Source organism: Pomacea canaliculata, linkage group LG1, assembly GCF_003073045.1.
Source record: "Pomacea canaliculata isolate SZHN2017 linkage group LG1, ASM307304v1, whole genome shotgun sequence".
In the NCBI taxonomy this organism is placed as follows: domain Eukaryota; kingdom Metazoa; phylum Mollusca; class Gastropoda; order Architaenioglossa; family Ampullariidae; genus Pomacea; species Pomacea canaliculata.
This window is the reverse complement of record NC_037590.1, coordinates 17966089-17986531: the sequence shown is the minus strand read 5'-3', so window position 1 is coordinate 17986531 and position 20443 is coordinate 17966089. Positions and strand designations below refer to the sequence as shown.

General features: G+C 37.3%; 1 protein-coding gene across 1 annotated transcript in view; it reads right to left on the bottom strand.

Annotated features, from left to right (window-relative positions):
• Positions 1-20443, bottom strand: part of LOC112572281 — a 71677-nt gene continuing 51234 nt past the window's right edge. The window contains exons 40-70 of the mRNA XM_025251918.1: positions 19751-19906; positions 19165-19326; positions 18626-18787; positions 18262-18357; positions 17820-17924; positions 16926-17052; positions 16530-16623; positions 16077-16197; positions 15781-15890; positions 15139-15256; positions 14757-14885; positions 14031-14158; positions 13461-13654; positions 13098-13222; positions 12648-12899; positions 12149-12305; positions 11617-11847; positions 10566-10840; positions 10140-10289; positions 9752-9847; positions 9226-9423; positions 8144-8408; positions 7724-7908; positions 7449-7610; positions 7162-7323; positions 6296-6454; positions 5596-5883; positions 5078-5188; positions 4153-4249; positions 3657-3870; positions 1-966 (exon numbers count right to left, since the gene is read on the bottom strand). Of these exons, the coding sequence (XP_025107703.1) occupies positions 859-966; positions 3657-3870; positions 4153-4249; positions 5078-5188; positions 5596-5883; positions 6296-6454; positions 7162-7323; positions 7449-7610; positions 7724-7908; positions 8144-8408; positions 9226-9423; positions 9752-9847; positions 10140-10289; positions 10566-10840; positions 11617-11847; positions 12149-12305; positions 12648-12899; positions 13098-13222; positions 13461-13654; positions 14031-14158; positions 14757-14885; positions 15139-15256; positions 15781-15890; positions 16077-16197; positions 16530-16623; positions 16926-17052; positions 17820-17924; positions 18262-18357; positions 18626-18787; positions 19165-19326; positions 19751-19906 (4937 nt within the window). The 3' untranslated portion in view covers positions 1-858. The remainder of the gene's footprint in view (positions 967-3656; positions 3871-4152; positions 4250-5077; positions 5189-5595; positions 5884-6295; positions 6455-7161; positions 7324-7448; positions 7611-7723; positions 7909-8143; positions 8409-9225; positions 9424-9751; positions 9848-10139; positions 10290-10565; positions 10841-11616; positions 11848-12148; positions 12306-12647; positions 12900-13097; positions 13223-13460; positions 13655-14030; positions 14159-14756; positions 14886-15138; positions 15257-15780; positions 15891-16076; positions 16198-16529; positions 16624-16925; positions 17053-17819; positions 17925-18261; positions 18358-18625; positions 18788-19164; positions 19327-19750; positions 19907-20443) is intronic.

Below are 20443 nucleotides of genomic sequence, written 5' to 3'. Positions count from 1 at the left end.
TTTACAATATTGCTACAGATCCAACTTTTACTAACAAATTCACAATCAAGTAATGAAAGACCAACATCATTCTGTTTTCCCGGTATAATGACCAGGTAGGCAGCTAAGTACATCATCTCATGCATTTAAAGATTGAATCTGGCCATTAAATCTTCGCTGAGACAGTCAAGTAAACAAAACTTCATAAATAAGACTACATATAGATTATACAGTTTCTTAGAATAGCAACATTATTTTTGTGCTATGAGCACATATTTTTGCTTGTGTGAGTAAAGAGGGAAAATGATTGTCATCTCACTTTTAATTTTGCATTCTATTCACTTACTCTGTCAAAGACTCAAAAATGTGCAATATAAATAATTTTTTTAGGTGCGCTTGTCAACAAGTACTAGATTCCACATTTTCCCCATGTGTAATAAACTGATTTGGTCACAAAACGGATTGTTCTTCACACATAATTTAAAACTAAATTCCAGCAAGGAATCCATTTTGATCCAGTTCACCAGCTTAAAAACATATAGTTATTCACAACTTGCTAAAATCACACATCATTGTGTTGTTGGTCTCCAAGAGTTGTTGGCATTCCAGAAATTAAGAGGAAACCCTGAACACATAATCATCCTCATACACCAGCCTATTTCAGGAAATTGTTCTTCATCTTTTTAAAAAAGCTCTCTTATATTACATAATCAGAGTATATCACACAAGTACATGACTGATCAATGACACATAAACAGACATGATGATCAATTACTATAAGAGTTTTCATAGCCAGAATCTGTGTGTGAGTAGTTGCAGCCATTTCCTTTATGCTTGGATGGACATCAGCTTATTTCTGATGATGTGGCCTAGATTGTTCTAGAAGTATGATTGGCTCTCAACAAGTTCTGGCTTACTGAATGCATCACATCCAAGGGACATGTCATCCATTGGCAGTGACTCGAACCAGCAGGCATCTGTTTCATCCTGTTAAGAAAAATTAACACCTCTTCCAGTTGTTTTTTTTCATAGTCTCACATTAGTTCAATTCTTATGCATAGTAAAATAAAATATAGCCAATTCCATTAAAATATTTGATTATGTAGCTGTATGAAACGAAAGCAATATCTATTACAAAATGTTCAATTTTCTTTTACCATAATGTATCTGGCTGATGGTCTCATGCTATTATGTACAAATATAGATGTATAAATACATATATGTATATATTTATACACATATGCATTCACACATGCACATGCACGTGTGCGCACATGCAACTCCTCTTCTTTTGCATGCTCTTGTTGATGAAATTGCTCTCTACTGAGGCAAAACTTTCATGACATACTCACAGTTAGGGTACTCACTGTCAAAGGTTTTCCTCAAGGTGTAAATAGATGAAAATCATTAGCAAGCTGTGCACATAGCGGTCAGAATAAGTGATGTTAGCATTCAACTTAAAAGGGGTTAAAGTAGAAGGCAGTAATGTGGGGGTAAAGAGGCAGAGCACTATACACACAATATATCAGCTGCAACAATTCACTTAAAAGGCAATATCATGCTGCAAAATGATGTTTATTTGTATGAAATCTCACTGTCAGTCAGCCAACACAAGAAGCATATGCACAGTTTATAAACAGATTTCCAGCTCCATTTATTCACAAGCATACTTAGTAATCAATGCTCTTTTAAAACCTTTTTTGCAATCAAAGACACTTCCTGTGATACTTTACTGATGACATTAATTAGATGTCAATATAATTTGTGAGCATAACAACGACGCTAATTTCGCCCAAAAGTTTCCAAACTATCAAAACTGTCTGATTTTATGACTTAATGACTAGATAGAGCAAATTTAAATGTGTCAGTTACACAGGTCCACACACAATAATGTTCATACATCTTTAAAAAAAAAAAAAAGCGATTGTTTATGAACAACTGGATGTACTTCTATACATGAAGTCAATGCTTTAAATAACAATGTAATAATACCAGCTTATGTACATATCAAATGCTGAAAGACTATAACAGTTCCGAAAGCTGTACAGACTTCAGGACAAACACTGGTTTAGTGTATGACTGAGAGATTACAATGCAAGAATAACATGCTTTTTGTCATGAGATTCAAACAAATAATAAAAGTGGCAGAGATAACTAAGTCTAACCGTTTCAGTCAATGACATTTATTATGATTGCAGAAAATAAAAAAATCAAATGAGCATTTAGAAGAACATGTACAAATTCTAATTTAGCTCTATACACGTGTGAATGAGAGAGAGATAATTTGCAGTCCACATAAGCAAAAGAATGTATGCATTACAAATGACTGTATGGTATGGTGTGGCAATAAAAGATACTCAAATGCAGAAAACAGTCTAGAATCACATGGCTTGTGTCAGAAATGACATCTGCTAGTGTTATCTTGCTTATTTAATAAGAGTAATTTTAGTTTTCCTTGAGAAAACTTTTGAAACTTGATAGGAATATCAAAGCATCACTTTACTCATTATGCTCTATATCTCTTACAGTACAAGTTTAGCAAATATTTTAAAAAAATGTTTCGTTAAGACTGAGGCAGTAAGCAAAAAAAAAAGGAGAAAAAAGCTTAAGCACAAAAAATTACATTTAAGTTAAAAAAATTTGCAACTGTTTCATTTCTTATACTAATAAAATTTCTCTCACTTTTTCACTTTATCTCCCCCTCTGTTTATAATTTCCCCCAACTCCGCTCTCTCTCATACACACATACAGGCACACACATACACACAAATACATGTACCCACAGACACATATGCATGCACATGCAGACTCATATATGAAAATGTATCTGCATATACAACTTTATAAGCTATTGCACATGAACACAAGAATTACACCAATCCAAATAAAAACAATAATTATTGGTTCATTTTGTAATCCTGTGCTCACTTGATAAAGGTTCATATGTCCCTAATCTGATTTAACATTTTCAGTAAAATGTTTTCTGTGGTGTCCATCTCTGTCTCTATATCTCTAAGTGATGACACACTGCAGTATTGATGCTGATCAAACTCAAACACATCATGCAGCAAACAATACTACTTTTAGAGTGACATGAAACAATCCAAAACATTACAATATCCATAATAAATAGAAAAAAAATCATACACAAGGTGTGTAGTGAACAAGACAGCAAGGAAACTTTATTTCAAAATGTGTTAGTGTATATAACAAGCATAAAACCTTTGATTTCCTTGCAGACTGAAAGAGGCTCTAAGAGGCTGTGGCTGTATATATTACATTATATCCCACTGCATGTGATGTAGAGCTTGAAATTATTTCGTTCTTATCTTGCACTATACTTACACAAGGGAAAAAACTCTGTCGTGGTCTTTCTTACCCCAGGTCAATATTAATATCATTTAATGCCAAATTTTTTTCTGCCAACAGACCAGTCTTCAATTGTAAAAAAATAATAGCAGTTCAAAAATCATTGTTAAAAAATATGCAACTTTAGTGCATAGTTTAGCTTGGCACAAGCAGGTCCATTGCATACAAAATTGGTGTACACACTGGTCAGGCAATGGCGTGCATCAAACACAACAGCTGGCAGGTAAAGGTGGGTTATCAATTAGCGTGCACAGTGGGATTAAAAAGCAAGGGATGGCTGTTCAGAAGTGAGTGCATTCAATAGATACCTCATCAGAGTTGGCAAAGGTGGAGCGGTTCCATCGTGGAGCAATAGACAAAGATGAGGCAGATGAGGAAGAACTATCCTGTTCTTGAATAATTAGTTGTGAAGGAGTGTTGCTGCCCTCACGCACTGTCTCATATCCCTCATTACAAAACGCTGAACTGGACATCCTTGTACGGTATATCCGACTTTGAGACTTCTTCCTTTCTGCTCTGTGTCTGATGTGCAAGTGTAAAAAACAAAACACAGTCGGACAATCTGTATGTCCAGGTACATAATTAGGCAATAACACACGATGAAAATATTGGAAGAATCAGTAGACCTAATGTATTAGAATGATGTATTTTAACAAATATAAAACTCCTTAATTGTTGCATTAACATTCTTCAAACTTGAATAAACTGACAACAATAAAAAAAATCTTTTGCAATTGCTTTCTTTTAAAACCACTGCTATGGCAAAACATAATATTCAATATATAAAAACATATCTATTTTTACCTCCAATAACAGAGTGCAGTGAAAATGCATATGACGAGAACTGCCACAACAAAGCCAGCGACTCCTCCAATCATTGCACTGCTTAAATCCTTGACAACTGAGGTGATAAACAAAGGTGAAAAAAGAGGTAGCATATTTTGAGAAAGCCAATAGTTTGCATGAATCTTTACAAGGGGTCCAACTAACTTTTATAGTGGAGGTTGAACCCTTTCTCTTTCATTTTATAGATCTGTTCATAGAATATTTCTGATTTATGTTGCAAATCATATAAGATCTTGCATAACAAAGCAATTCTATTAAAATTTCATTTAGATCTGCACCCCTGGTGATTTAAAACTGTGAAAGCAGGCTAAAACCTTTTGAAAGCAAAGCAGCTGATTGTAAACATGTAGAATGATGGATTTAAAAGGTAAGAAATCATTTCTGAGACACATGCTGAGTGTATGACAAAAAAGAGGTGTATGACGAAGTGTCAAAGCTATACATTTTTTTTATGACTAGTAGCTTGTTGAGATATCTGCCATGTTGCATGAGCTAAAGTGAGTGGCACACATCTGTACTTCTATGTAAGACTTGATCGAAGTGTTTGGTTTCTGTATGCATGCAAATGTTAAATTCTTCTTAATTTTTGTTTTGTTTAGCTAGATTTAATAGTAACATATTACAAAGAAGTATAACACTCAGTCTAGATTTTGCCCTTTTCATACTAAATTTGTTGCTTACTAAAAGAAAAGTCAATGGTCATGCTAAGCTTTTCAATGTTTATTTTTTCTTTTTCTCCCTCCTCTCTCTCCCTCAACCAAGACATATATACATCAATAATGACTTATTTGATTCTTGGCCTTTTAAATTTGGTCATCTAGATGACTTGCACCAAAAGATGTACAAGAAGAAAAGAAGTTAGGGCAAAGAAAAGCATAATTACCTTTGTCACTGCACTGGCTGCCCAGATAGCCAGTGGCACAGTTACAATAAGGTTCACCTTTGACTCCATAGTCACAAACTCCATGGTCACCACAGTAGTTCAGGCACAGGTCTGAAACGAACACAACTCTTTTACAGTTATCCTGTAGATTCAAGGAGGATCAATGTTCTTTATGACAGTGCACTTGTGATGCTATTGGGTGGCTGATAAAAGCCTGATAAAAGCTCACAACATCTGAGACTTTAATGGCTTACATTACAATATTAAAGTGTTATAAACATTTACTGTCTACACAAACATAAAATTTCAGTCTTCAGCTACAGTATTAAAAAAATTCCAGGCCCAGCCACAGTATGCAAGCAATTTTAAATATTATTCCTTGAAAATTTCAACAAAGAAAAACTGCTATTAGCCTTCAGCAAATTTTTAACATATGAAACACCATCACCATGAAAATAATGAGGATTTATCCATCTCTTGCATCAATGGATATTCAATTATAAGTGAAAACTACTCACCAGTACAATTGACGCCATCACCAGTGTAGCCAGCTTTGCAAGTGCAGTGGTAGTTATTCTCAGTATCCATACACTCAGCATGTTTATGACACTGGTGACTTCCTGTCACACATTCATTCACTGGCCCTGGCTCACACTGGTCTCGTTGTATAGTACCACTAGATGCAGTGGTCAAACCCACACCACATGGAATGCACTGACTTGTCCCTCGAGAAGGCTGAAATGTCCCTTGCGGACATGCTGCACAGGTGTTGGTCTGTAGGCGATACCAACCCTTTTCACAGACCACTGAACAAAAAATTATTAAATAGTGTTTGCATGTGTACTCTTTCTTTCTTTCTCTCTCTCTCTCCCTTTAAGAAAGGACAGAGAGTTCACACGCTATAAATAAAATTAAGGGTGCCCAAAACTGCTGTATGGGCATGGTGAAATTTCTAGTACTTCTAGTCACAGACCTGAGTAAGCCTCAAACCGACAACATTTATCTACATTACTGAAAGCTTGTATGATACTGCAAAATCTTTCAATGCATAAATTTATCTTCACTGTCATCCTCAGAGACCCATGCACTTATCAAACAAATGTTATTGCAAGAGTCAGCAATAATAGGCTGCATAGATCCATATAAATGTGACGCATCTTGTCATTTTACCTCGCATTAATATAATACAAGACATTACATGGGCAAAGAATCCCTCACCAACAGTGCAGTTAGACACAGATGTTGAGCCTGGAGCGTCAGTGGTCAGGCCATATGGACATGACAAACAGAAATCTTCTTTGTCACTCTCCCGGTAAGTGCCATAAGGACATGGGCAGCAACTACCATCATCCCCAAGTTCTTGGCCAGTGCTACATGCTGTAAACACAAATAAATAAAGAAAAGAAGTAAATAAATATCATATACTTTAAAGATAATCAGCTGGAAGCCAGCTAGCATTAATTAAAAACTTTCCCAACCTTTAACATCTGAGTGCTGAATTGGGCACTGCTTTTGCTACACCTACAAGAGCATGTGACCTCTGTCTTTACATTTCCCTTTACAGCCTTCATCAGGACGTGGTTTCTAATCCTTGTGTGGCAAAGCATGCTTCCAATATTTTACTTACCTGTCCAATGGATATACATGTATACCTGATTTTGTAGCATGTTAGGGAAGCAAAGATGAGCAGACCAGCACCACCCTCACCAAAAATCTATCCCCAAGGTAAATGCACTCTCTAATACCTCATTCCCCAGTGATCATAACCTTCTTAACCTTAATATATCCAACTTCAGTAGCTGCCATATCATATGCTGAGAATCAATACCAATGCAGCTATGACAAATACACTGGTTAAAGAACTATGCTGCTAAGTACAAAAGGAAAACAGCCGTACAGTTTACAGATCAACCAAAATAAATACAGAAGAATTAAATGTTGATGATTAAAAATTACTGTTTTAAGAAATGAATAAACACAAATTGAGAATGTGGCTAGATATGTCTATATGTTTAAGGACATACACTACTCTTTCTCAAGACACAATATCAAAACCTGGAGAAACAGCTAAGTTAAATATGTACCTCTACAGAGCTCAACAGATGCAGCCCCAGGCCTTTGGGTAGTGTAACCAGTAGGACATGAAGAACATGCTGTTTGGCCTGTGGTATCCTGGTACTGGCATTTTGGGCAAAGTTCACAATGTCCACCAGACAGATTGTAATAACTTCCTGGAGGACACACTTCTGCAATATAAGATCCAGGGGTTGACTTAACAGTGATCTTCTAGGCTGGTGGAGAGTTAACATTAACAACAATCATGATAATGATACTAACAATAAAAACCCTAATTTTTCAAGGCAAAACATACCAATACAATCAATTATTGATGCAGAACCAGGTGCAGAAGTTGTCATGCCTGTGGGGCATAAGACGCAATGAAACTGTCGTGGATATTCCGTGTAGCTTCCCTCTCTACAGATGGCACAGTTTTTTGTGACGTTGTCATACATGTATCCTGGTGGACAGTCAACTGTTCAGAAAAACCATGAAAAATAATCCCATATAAAACCATTTCACTCTGATTTACAGCCAAAGAAACATAAAAGTATGCAACACCCAAAAGTGAGATAAAAGCAAGCTCACAGCAAGCTTTAGCTGCAAAGTCTGTGATGCTTTTTAAGACTTGTCCTGGCAAGCACTGGTAATCAACTGTCAGGTGCGCTGAAGTGTGCTGGGCTATAAATATGCTATCATCGAACCGCCCTTGCTTGATTGCTGTTACCACCTTCTCTGCCACCAACTGGCTGCTGGCTTGCTTAAAGACAGAGCTGCAAAACACAAAATTTAAAAATAAATTGACACTGTCATGCATTATGGAGCAAAACTTTAGTACTCTTTGAGTGTTAAATGTAGCATTAGCAGGATCAAAACTACTTCTGAAGGAATGCAAATGCATGCTTTAGTGATGGTCATGGCAGGTTTATTTTTCAGACTGATTAATTTTCTAACATTATGTTGCCTTCTTAGATAATCAGCTAGTGTATATTCTCTCAAGCAACCAACCTGTTTGTGGTGATGCTGAGGTTGATGTCTACATAATAGACATCAGCTATCTCTCGTCTCTGGCGACTTGCTGTTGTTGGGTTGCAAGTAACCCTGAAACCATTTTCAAAGTCGCACACTTCTGCAGTGCACAGTCCCAGGCCAGCATCAAGCTCCCACATGGCTTGGAAGAAATTTTTCTTCAGCTTAACTTTAAACTCTTCTGAACATGCAGGACCCGTAAACTCTATCCCTCCTTTTAAGCTGGCAGACGGGTTGTGAATGGCTGCAACAGTCATTGTTCACATGCTAGCTGAAACAAGCTACTCACACAAAATTTACTAAATCTTTGGTAGAATGATCAATTAGCTCTTATTCTGAGTTTGTGTAACACACTCTTAATGTTACTAGGTTAGGGCTTTTTAAAAATTCTTGTAGAGGGTACTCCATCTAACAGCCCCATTGGTGTCCTTTCCTACACACACACACCCCAATCCTATCACACCCCAGGGCCCTAGAGCCTGGCCTTGGACTCTGAGTGGGATCGACCAATGTGCAAACTGGTTCATTGCCATTATGGGTCAGGAGGGAGAGGTTAGCTTTTAGAAGGCTCAACATGGGGAATGGGAGGGAGGGGTGGGATAAGTAGTGTGAGTTTGAAGTGCAAATACTGTCTTTGGGAGTGAGAGTGGAAGGGAGGTGAGGCCGGCTGCTGAGTGAAGCTATCAGAATAAAATCTACAGTGTATGGCAAATGCCATCTTTGTTTTTTTTCTTGCATGACTTGCTCACCCCTATGGAGCCATCAGGGAAAGCAGTGTTGGTTATATTTGTTCAGTTGGAGATATAGTTTTCACTCTCTGAACTCCTAGCTGTATTACTTGATAGTAATTCCCCTCTGGTATTAGATCATTTTCCTACTTTATAGTTCATCCACCATATTCAGAGAGAAATAAACTTAATTGAATGGGATTCAATTAAAAACAGGTACATTAATACACTTTTATTTTATTATTGCTTTTAATAAACAATTTTAAACAAATAAGGCAAGTGAGCCTTGTCTCTTTCAATCACCAAATAAGTGTTTGAGTAAAAGATACTTACAAGCACATGGTGGGAAGCGAAAAGGATTGCCTCGGGGTGGGTCCCAGAAGCCCAACCTGCCACAGCTGTAGAAAGGTGGGGGCTGCTCCACAAACGTGTAAGAAGGGAGGCAAGTCACAGAACAGAAGCTGCCATACAACCAAGTCTTGCAGACTTTGGCACCATTTATGGGGGCTGGAGGCTCCACACATGCAAATGCTGAAAAATATGAATTATAAACTGTTGCTAAATAGATACTTATACATTCATCTTTTCACCCATCCACTAACACATTGAGATCAATGAAAAATAAAAACAAAACAGCAACAGCAAGAACCATCTGTATATGAAATTGCAGTTAGATATCATTTTTTTATTTGAAACATGCAAGCGTGCACACACACACATGCGCAAGCACATGCATGCACTCTCTCTCTCTCTCACACACACACACACAGAATACATGACAGTAAACTATTTTCATTCACATTAAACTCTATTGTATGTCAGTAAGAGCCCATTCAAGACTGCCACATAGAGGCCTTACGTCTAACAATAACTTCAAAGCTGCAATCAACAGAGTTGTTTTCTGCATCCCAAGCCACGTAAGTCACCATGTACTCTCCATGTTGAAATATTTGACCTGCAATGGAAATACGGTTGTTTCTTTTAACCAATGCTCCATTAGTTCTTTTGTTACAATGCCCACTCCTGCTTGTATAGATTTAGCTGAATTAACTTGCATAAGACAATATTCTAATGTGAAGCTCTGAAGCAATTCAAGTACCACACTATGACATTTCAAGTCTTTTCTTTTAGGTATGTTTAAATTTGGCTCTATAATGAGATGTTTCTAATGAGCAAGGTTCACAAACACTCTCTGTTCTTTCATTCATATTCACATTTATATGTTGGAACATCCAATCAATGTTTACCTGATCTGTGAGTTTGTTGTATGCTGATGATGCCCACATTATCTTCAAAGATGGGCTCTTGCCAACTGACCTGCACCAAAACACTGCTGTTTGTGATCACCTGGTCAGGAGGGCATTGCACCACTGTTGGAGCTATTCTGTCTCTTTTGTCTACAAAATTGGAAAGAAAAAAAAAAAAAAATAATTTAACAAACAACATAACCACCAATTAAAAATACACTTGGCAATAATGCTTAGAACACTCTTCAGCATAACAGAAGATGGACAGTCAACAATATTTAGACATCTGGTAAAAGGCAGAATGATCTACCAGAAAAGTGATAAAATTGAATAGAGTTTTTCTTAGTAACTTGCTCTAGACTATTCAGTCTCAGTGTAAATACCAGAACATCATTGATAACGAGTCAAGGAAAATGACAATCTTACTTTCAATGCGGTCACAAAGATTGTCATCAGAAAATGGCAGACAATTGGATGTGCCACAGGTGCGAGGAGCAACGATGGTCACCTTGCCCTTTACATAAGCATCAGTCTGTGGCCAAGAGTACACATCTCCCATCACCATCATGCTGCAGTTGTTGAACATGACCTTTACTAAATTTTCTTTTAGAGTATAGCTGTAAAGGCTGACATGGCTGACCAGACCTTTGAAAGGTTCACCGTGTGTCGTACTTGTGGGCTGTCCTAGGACCAGTTGCATCCTGGTGATTGAAATACAACAGGTGACATATATAGCAGGTATAGCTATTTATGTTTAGATGAATACTCAATGTGCCAGAATAATATACCAATATGTATGTCCATTCATGTATTCATAAGCATGTATGTTCATGTATGAGAAGTAGCACACTTCCCCTACATACATGTAGCGCTCCAGTAGTGTACTAAGTTGTCTTTGTTTTGTAGAGGGTAGGGGTTGAACAGCTCCCAGGACTGTCCCTTTTTTATGCCGGCTGCATATGTCATTGCCAGCCTTAAACTGCCCATCCGTAGCTGCTGGCTACTGAACCTATTGTTACACCAGAAATTATGAAGCCACTTGCGGAGGCCATGACCAGACAGGGCAGGGTGGGGGTGACTACTGCCGACACAGGGACAGGGAAAGTTCAGGATGAGACCATGGGAAAAAGGAGGATGGTTTCTGGAATGTTCAATGGGGTTAGGATAAGTAGCGTAGCTTTAGGGTTGAAAGAGACTTTTTTGGTTTGGAAGTGAGAGTGGAGAGATGACAGGCCAGCTGTCGAGTGAAACTCTGAATAAAATCTACAGTTATGCGGCAATTCCATCTTTGTTGTGTTTACGTAGCAATCAGGTACTGACGTGTTGGTCATTCACACACACAGAAAGGCAACAGGACAAAACGCCATGTATTGGGAAAGATGAGATATATCAATGAGATTCTTATAAGAAACACATTTTAAAATAGGAACTAAACTGTAGCATTACCCACAACATTACTGTTGCAAGCATTACCTACCTGTGAGGTAAATTTTTTTCTTGTGACAAATAGGATTCTCCATCTGACTTGATGCCATCAATGTATAATGTATGCTGGCCCCAAGCCCATTGATAGCACAGATGGTGCCACTTGCCATCAGCAATGTTCAGCTCAAAGTGCCTTCCCTCCACTTCACCAAACAGTGATGCTGACACAGTGTTTCCAGTCATGTCTAGCATGGTGTAGTTATTTCTGTCATTCTCATCAATGCTGCAAAGTACAACACTTATTATCTATAATCAACATTGGACGACCAGGAAACCTTAAAATTTCTTAAAGCAGCTCATGTTAGATTACATGTATTAAAAAAATTGTAAACGTTCAATTCACTAGTACCATGTAATCTACATCATAGAAGCAGCTACCAAACAATCAAAGCAAACAGAAACAACACTTAAGGAAATTGAAGTTCAACTTTCTTATGATTACTATTATTAATTCTTACAAAAATTCTTTGATAACAGTTTCACACAAGTTTAAACACTGAAATGATGGGAAATTCAGAAATTACCTAAATAATGTGAGATATGTTCCTCGAGTTTGTGATGAGGCAAAGCGAAGCCATAAACATACAGCAAATTCAGAACCACCAGGAAACACAAAAGGAGGTGGGTTGCAGAATGAGTCCTTGCTTCCAGGGAACCACAGTTCATAGTCACCAGATTTTTCTGTTTAAAAGTAAAATAAACATTTAAATTTCTCTTTATTCTCTCCCCACAACATTAATGTTCTAAGTTTTTAGATGAAAGCATCTATGCAAGATGTGATCGAACTTAAGTTGTCTTCTATTTTACTTCTGTTCTCAGTTTTTCCACTGGTGCACTTCTATTATTTTACTATATGTAGTGCGAAGGGGTATGGGCAATTGGTTAAGACAGTTGAATATCAGAATTAATAATCATTGTCTGTCTGAATTAATAATAGAGGAATAATATGGTCTCAATGAATGATACAGGAATAGCTTGATCTGAATAAATGATACAGACATATGAAGTGGAAAGCATCTTAACCTTTCCCACAGTCTTCACCGGCATAAGCAGGGGGGCACAGACAGATAGCCTTTCCTTGACTATTTATGCAGGTTGCACCATTCTGGCAAGTATCATTCAAGCTGCATGGACCAGACTGGCAGTTGCTGCCATTGTAGTTGGGAGGACAGAGGCACAAAAATTGCCCCTCCAAATCAATGCATGTTCCTCCATTCTTGCATGGCTTATACAAACATTCATTAACATTGTGCTCACACGTTTTTCCTTCAAAGCCTGAAAAGAGTTGATAAGAAAGCAATTATGAGGCAAAGTTATTCCACCTAGAGGTAAAATTATTCTTTAGATACTCTTACTGGATGGAGAAATTCGATAAAATTAAGAAATCTCCAGCAGAAGTTTACTCTTGCTAAGCAAAAACTGAAGAAAAATTAAAAGAAAAAAAGTTACTAAGACTGATTTTAATGAGTCTACCTTTTGGGCAGTCACAATGAAAGTCATTCATGTGATCAGAACATGTGGCCCCATGAAGACATGGCTGACTAATGCACTCGTCTACATTTTCCTCACACTGTTCACCAACATAGCCAGGAACACAGCTGTACACAAAAAGTGCATATGCATACACATATATGCTGAACATAGCATACCATCTCCTTAATTCTAACTACCCTAACACTATGATTGACAACGTCAAATGCCTGGATTACTTTAAAACATAAACAGTCAAATGAATTATAGATAAGTCATAAACTTTGTAACTGATGCTTCCTTTTAGGCAAACACACATACCTTTATCAAATCCTTCATTCTAACAACCACATGGTAGAGTTTTACCTGCAGGCATATCCATTAACGAGATCTCTGCATGTTCCTCCATTCAAACAAGGCTGTGACCAGCACTCATTCACATTAGTTTCACACACTACACCAGTGAAGCCATCAGCACATAAGCACATGTAGGTATGTACTGTCTCCACACAGCTTCCATTATTTAAACAGGGTCTTGATGCGCAGTTGTCAATTCGCACCTTAGAGAAAACAAAAAGTTTTACATTATTTGTCGTCTAACAATAGTACAGCTAAGGTCTGTCTCAGTAAAACTTAAAGGCTAACCTGGATGCAAAACATGTTTGCAACTAATCAAACTTGTTTATTGCAAGGTTCTAATTCTCTGAGTCTGTGCGAATTTCATTTGTTGGACACAAGTCTTTGAACACGGTAATTCTCTCCTACTTTCTACAAAAATAGATGTAGATTTTACCTAATGTTACCCATTGCTCACTTTTGTAATAGCTGTTTTGAGGAATTAAGCACTGTCTATATTATTATATTTGAAATATTATTTCTGAAAGTTCTTTGACATAACTAAACAAGCAATACACCAGAGTCTTGCTGGAGACTTACTTCACACAAAGTGCCTGTAAAATCTGCAGGGCAAGTGCAGACAAAATCCTGCCCAGAAGAACTGCATGTGGCTCCCTCTGCACAGGGAGCAATAAAACATGGGTCCTCCAATTCCTGACACTGTTTACCTTCGTAAAACAAAAACAAACCAAAAAATATGAGCAACATTTCATAGCTTGGAAATAAACATGAAATCAATCCACTTTATAAAGTCTAAAAACGTTTCTTTACAGATCTGGATAATAAAGGCCATGACAGGCTGTTGAATTTTAAACCTGTACTGTCACATCTGACTGTCTGAATCACTAGGCCAGCAATATGGTGTATACTGGCTGAAAATGAGGTCTTTTTGAGGGTCAATGCTGGTATATTGTCAATGTGCAAGGGTTTTAATGTTTTTACTTTTGTAAATTTCACAAGTTCATTCATCAGCAGAGGTATATGCTTATCATAAATAACGGGTATTATTATTAACAATTATGGAAATTTTTTTTAAAAAGTCAATGAGGAATAATTTGGAGTCTAGAACTGTCTTAAAAATAAGATACACATTTTAAAAGCAGAACAAAATGTGCACAATAAAAATATAAAACCTAGCTCTTGTCATTGCTGAAAACAACTGTTGAAGGATCCTTCATTAAAAGGTCAGAGGAAATATAAAGGGGTTCAGTGAAAATATGACACAAACACACACATAAGCATTGTACAGAGTAATATGCACTGCACCTGTCCAGTGAACCAGGCAGTGGCATTTGTAGGAATTCACACCATCTTCACACCAGTCAGTGCCGGTCATGTTGCACAGGCTGTTGATGCAGTCATCTATGTTCTCCTCACAGTTCCTTCCAGTAAAACCTGTTTTAACAAAGTCATATAGTGATGTCAAAAACATGGCAGACGAAAACTAGCACAGCTCTAGGATTCTGACCATTCATCATATTACTACTTGTAACAGATGCCAGATCAAGTCTGATCCTTTGGTTCATTTCCTTATGCTGCACAGCTCATGCCATGGCTCTTCAATACTGTAACTTTTTTACACTTAATTGGACTGAATACATGTGAAACATAAACAGGCACCCAAAACACTAACTTCTGCTGTATATACCTGTAGAACATGAACAAGTGTAGTCATGGAGCAAGTCTATGCATGTTGCCCCATTCTTGCAAGGCGATGACAGGCATTCATCTATTTCTTCTTCACACTGCTGCCCGGTGTATCCAGGCTGACAAAACAAATATGATGACAAAAAAACTGAGATAAGAAAGCTATAAGTGTAACTATAGTAGAACTATATTAGCTTTTGACAGTCCTAAATTTGCATAACAACGATGGATAATTATATTGCTTATATTGAGCAGTATCACAACTCAAGCAGGACGTACTCTGCGCTGAGCAAAGGTAATAAACAAATTACATTAAAAACACTGGATAACAATATATATATATAATATGCTGACACAAAACACAATTAGCCACTGAGTCATGGGTGAAAGAATACATGTACATCAATAACAAAAGTTAGAGTGAGACATTAAATGTTAAAAAAGTAATGTACCAAATAAAACATTGAATTGTGATAATACATAAAGGTAACATAAATTAAGTGTGCAAAAGATCAAGCATAACATTTTAATCATAATATTATTTAAACAATTTTCTATTTACCTAGCTTTTATTTGTGCTGATAATTATGAAACTGTCACTTGAAGAGTATAGTCTGCATATGTATGCATATTTATTTGATACCTTGCATATGCAGGTGAAGGAATCCACTCCATCAACACACAGTCCACCATTTTCACAGGAGCTGCTACTGCAGTCATCAACATTCTCCTCACAGCTTTCCCCAACAAAGCCTGCGCAACCACAAAAATAGAACAAAAGCATGAACAATTATTTAATAGAATAAGCAGACAAGCAAACTAACACTTTCCTGGCTTTCATAGAAAAAGAATGTACATTCTCCAGTTCTCATCTCTGTTTCCATATAATGAATAATCGCCAACAAATGTTGGAAGTAAAAAAGAACAAAGCATTTTTACCTGAAGCACATAGGCAACTGAAGGCACCAAGAAGATCACTGCATGTGGCTCCATTCTGACAACTGCTAGCACTGCAGTCATTAATATTTCTTTCACAATTGCGTCCTTCATATCCAGTTCCCTACAGTAAAATCATGTTGAACCACATGAATTCAAACAAAAATTTAATATATTTTATTTATATTAGAAAGCAAACTTCTTAAAGCTATTTTATTTTTGAACCATCAAACCCCTAACATCCTCTGACCCCATAATGTTGCCAAATATTACAGTCTCAGCAGTTGTATTTGCTGTTTGGCTCTATGCTCCTAACATTATGATCATTTACAGATATGATTGTTCTTTGAGCATGATGTGAATGAAAAAATTCAAACAAACAAAGATGCAAAAACAGCTAGGTTTCAATTAATAATAATGAAAGTTGTTTGAATTTAGTATGAACACAGGCCTTACCGTACAGTCACATTGATATCCACCAATGCGACTGATGCACATGCCTCCATGCTGACATGGAGTCTCCAAGCATTTGTCTATTAGCATCTCACATCTGTAAGAACATCCGGGCCCCCCAAAAAAAACAACAACAACAAAAAATTAATAAATGATCATAGCAAACAGGAAAATATAAGGCTAATGATTGCATATGATTGCAGATAAACTGTTGAGCATTCTTTCAGCCAGTGGTATTCAAATTTTAATATCAGACAGCAAGAAAAAGAGAAAACTTTTAATTAAGTCTCAGGCAGCATTTGTATTTGTATTTGTTCCTTAAAGGAACTCTTCTGAAAATTTATGTCAGTTGGAAATAATACTTTAAATGTGCACAACATAAAGGTCAATAAAATTTACCTTGCACCTGTGTATCCTTGGTAACAGCTACAAGCATAATTTAGATTTAGGTCAATGCACTGGCCATGCTCACAGGGGTTTGGGTCGCATTCATTTGTCTGCTGTTCGCAGATTGTTCCCTGGAATCCTGTAAAGACAATTATCAAAGTATCACTGATGTGTCAAATCATGTCAACTCTGCACTGCCTGCCTCTCAACACTCACTCACTATGTCCTTGTGGCACACACTCGCGTTCACTCTGTAAATAGTGCTTGAACGCGTAGCCATTGGTTGTTGGAACCTCTTTATGGTGACTGCTTCCTGGCCACCTGAAGGATTTAGCTTAAGACAAAATATGTAGCTCCAAGCACAGACTTAGTCCTTAGTCAACCAGGCTGCTGGATGATGATGACTCATTTTAACTCGTCTCTCAGGCTGCTCTCTCTCTCCCCCTCCTTGATCTCTTGTCCTACCTTTTATATAAGGAGGGATAATGTGCTATAGGTAGCCGGCGGTACAGGACGGCAGCGCTGGCTGTGCTATTGTGTCCACCTGGGGGTTGGGGAGTGTTGGGGCAGGGTGCCGCCCTTCCTTCTCTCACAGCCACATCCATTCCCCCAATCAGCCTTCAGCTGGCATCTTAGCCAGCTTCTACCACACATACACATACATATATACATTTGTGCACACACGAGTGCATGTGCAAACATACACAAACACTCATCTCTCTGAAAATTATGACAATACTAATATGAAATCTTATTTCATAAATCATTTGAAATAAATTTCATACTAATATGAAATCAGAATTGTGACAAAATGTTTTTTGATTAAATTTTCAAATGTAAACAAAAATAGATATAGCACACAGAAGCTGCTTGGTGCTTTTTTTCTTCTCAGAGCATTCAACTGACCTGCTCTGCAGTGGCAGGAATAGTAGCCAACATGGTCTTCGCATGTACCACCATGCATGCATGGCTGACTGGCACAATCATCTATGTTCTCATCACAAAGTATGCCTGAACACAGCAGCATCACAAGAAAATTTGAAAAAAGTTAAAGAAGCAGTAGCCTCTATGTGTTCTGTGTAATTTATAATTAAGTCTAACTGATAGATGGCTCCTTCTGTTTATTTTTTAATTACAATGTTTAGGAGAAAGCACATATTTTTAACCAAAAACGGATAACATATATTTGCCTCTTTATCTATCAAGTTTGTTTTTATTTATCCTGCTTATAACAGGAGGCAGACTGTGAAATTCCATTCATGGTAAAGCCTTTGCTGATGGTTAATTTAAAGAAGACAAGGAAAACAAAACCTTATTGTGTCAGCTGGTAGCTAACATCTATATTTACCTGTATATCCTGCTGGGCAGATACAGTGGAAAAAGCGGAAGTGATTGATACAAGTGGCACCATATCCACATGGCTGATTTTCACACTGATCAATCTCTGAAATCCAGAGGAAAAAAAATTGTTTCTAGAAAAAAATGGAATTGCAGCAAATATATGTAGCATATGCAGAAGCAGAATATAAACAGGTAATACAGAAATAAAATTTTAATTGTCACCTCCTATAGAGACTAGTGGAAACTGCTTCTTAATTTCATATTTTAGCAAAGTTAAAAATGATATGCTCATATACAACATTTTTTTAGGTATCAAAATGCATTGTGAAATGAAAGAAAATTGCACAGATATAACAACACCTGTCACTCACCAAGACACTGATCATAACTTGAGCTGCCAGTACTTAATGTGGTCAGGTTCCATGGACACTCCAGGCAGAACTGGGAACCAGTCTTTGTGGCAAAAAAACCAGCAGGACAAGCAGAACAAGGCTCAAGTCCACTCAGGCTGTAGAGCCCAGGCTGACATTTGGCTGAAATGATGACACAGGTCATGATCATAAATCAAGGCATCGCAAAGGATTGAAATAAAAACAAAAATAATATGAAGTTCAGAAATGATGTTACCGAAATCAATAGCTGTTTGTTTTCATTATATTTCTCCTCAAAGAAAGACACTGGATAGGGTGAAATTAAGAGAGAATAATGTAAAAATTCTAAGGAATTAAAACACGTGAACACTACACTACCACTACGTAAGATAGTTTTCTTGCTTGGTTTCCCCTTGCCAAGAAAATAAATAAATTAAAGATAAAGATCTTATAAGGATTATGGGATCTTGCTGCAGTTATAACAAACCATAGCATAAAATGTGACATGCATGTCTCAATCCATTCGAAGAGTCACAAACCTTTACAGTTTTCATGACTTGTTGCAGCTGGAGAGTATGTGCTGGATCCAGATGTGCACTGATCACATGCAGTAGCTCTATGTTTAGACTGGTACCAGCCTTTAGGGCAACTAAAGCATGGTGCTAATCCAGTGCTGGAATAGTATCCTGGTTCACAAGCAGCTGTATATAAGACAAAAACTTTGTTAGAAGATGCCTTCTATACTTGAAAATATACTGGCATACAACATTTCCCCGTTAATGGATCTCAACAAAAAGTATACAATGCTTACTATTTCCAACAGTCAGGGATACTAAACTGTGTTTAAGAGCATCACAGTGTGTTAAACTACTCATGGAATACCATTCTCTGCCATTCTCTACCCTCTATATATAGATTAGCTGAGGGGTTTTTTAGCTTCCAGTTTGTCAATTCTAATATTAGTTACAACCAGAATAAAACTTTGCCATCTCAAGAAACTTAGTAAATTGACGGTGCAATTCCCTGTATTTATATATTATCTTTTCACAATATGTCAACCAAAATACTTCTGTACAAATGTTTGAAATAAAATTACAGATGCAAAGCCATCATCAATAAAAATACCCATGCACTCTCTTGCAGTCTTGGCTCCATCAGTGAGAGTATGCATTCCAGGTGGACAAGAAAAACATGTCTGCTGGCCTTTCTGGTCCTGATAGGAGTCTGCTGGACATTCCACACAGATGCTGCCTGTCTGGTACATCCCTTGAGGACATTCCACTACAGTGCATCATAAAAATGAGAAAGCATTTCTGCATCAGTCTGGTGCACAAAACAAGAGACCAGCAAAATAGCCTCTGAATTACTTGCTTATCATTTAAGCCAAAATTAAAAATTAAAATAGAGAGATTGCATAATTCATTTCAATTCAACTAACTCATTAATGTGTTTGACATCAAACAAAATATTAATATGTCAAATATCTTTGATACTAATGTAGCATTTTAGTAGTGTACTAAGTTATGTCTTTGTTTTGTAGAGGGTAGGGGTCGGACAGCTCCCAGGACTGTCCCTTTCTCATGCCGGGTGCATACGTCATAGCCAGGCTTGAACTACTTACCTGTGGCTACTGGCTACAGGACCTATTGTTACATCAGAAGTTACGAAGTCACCTGAGCCATTTGGAAGGCCATGATTAGACATGGCAGGGTGGGGGGTGACTACTGCCGACACAGGGAAAGTTCAGGATGAGACCATGGGAAAAAGGAGGAGATGGTCTGGAATGTTCAATGGGGTTAGGATAAGTAGTGTAGCTTT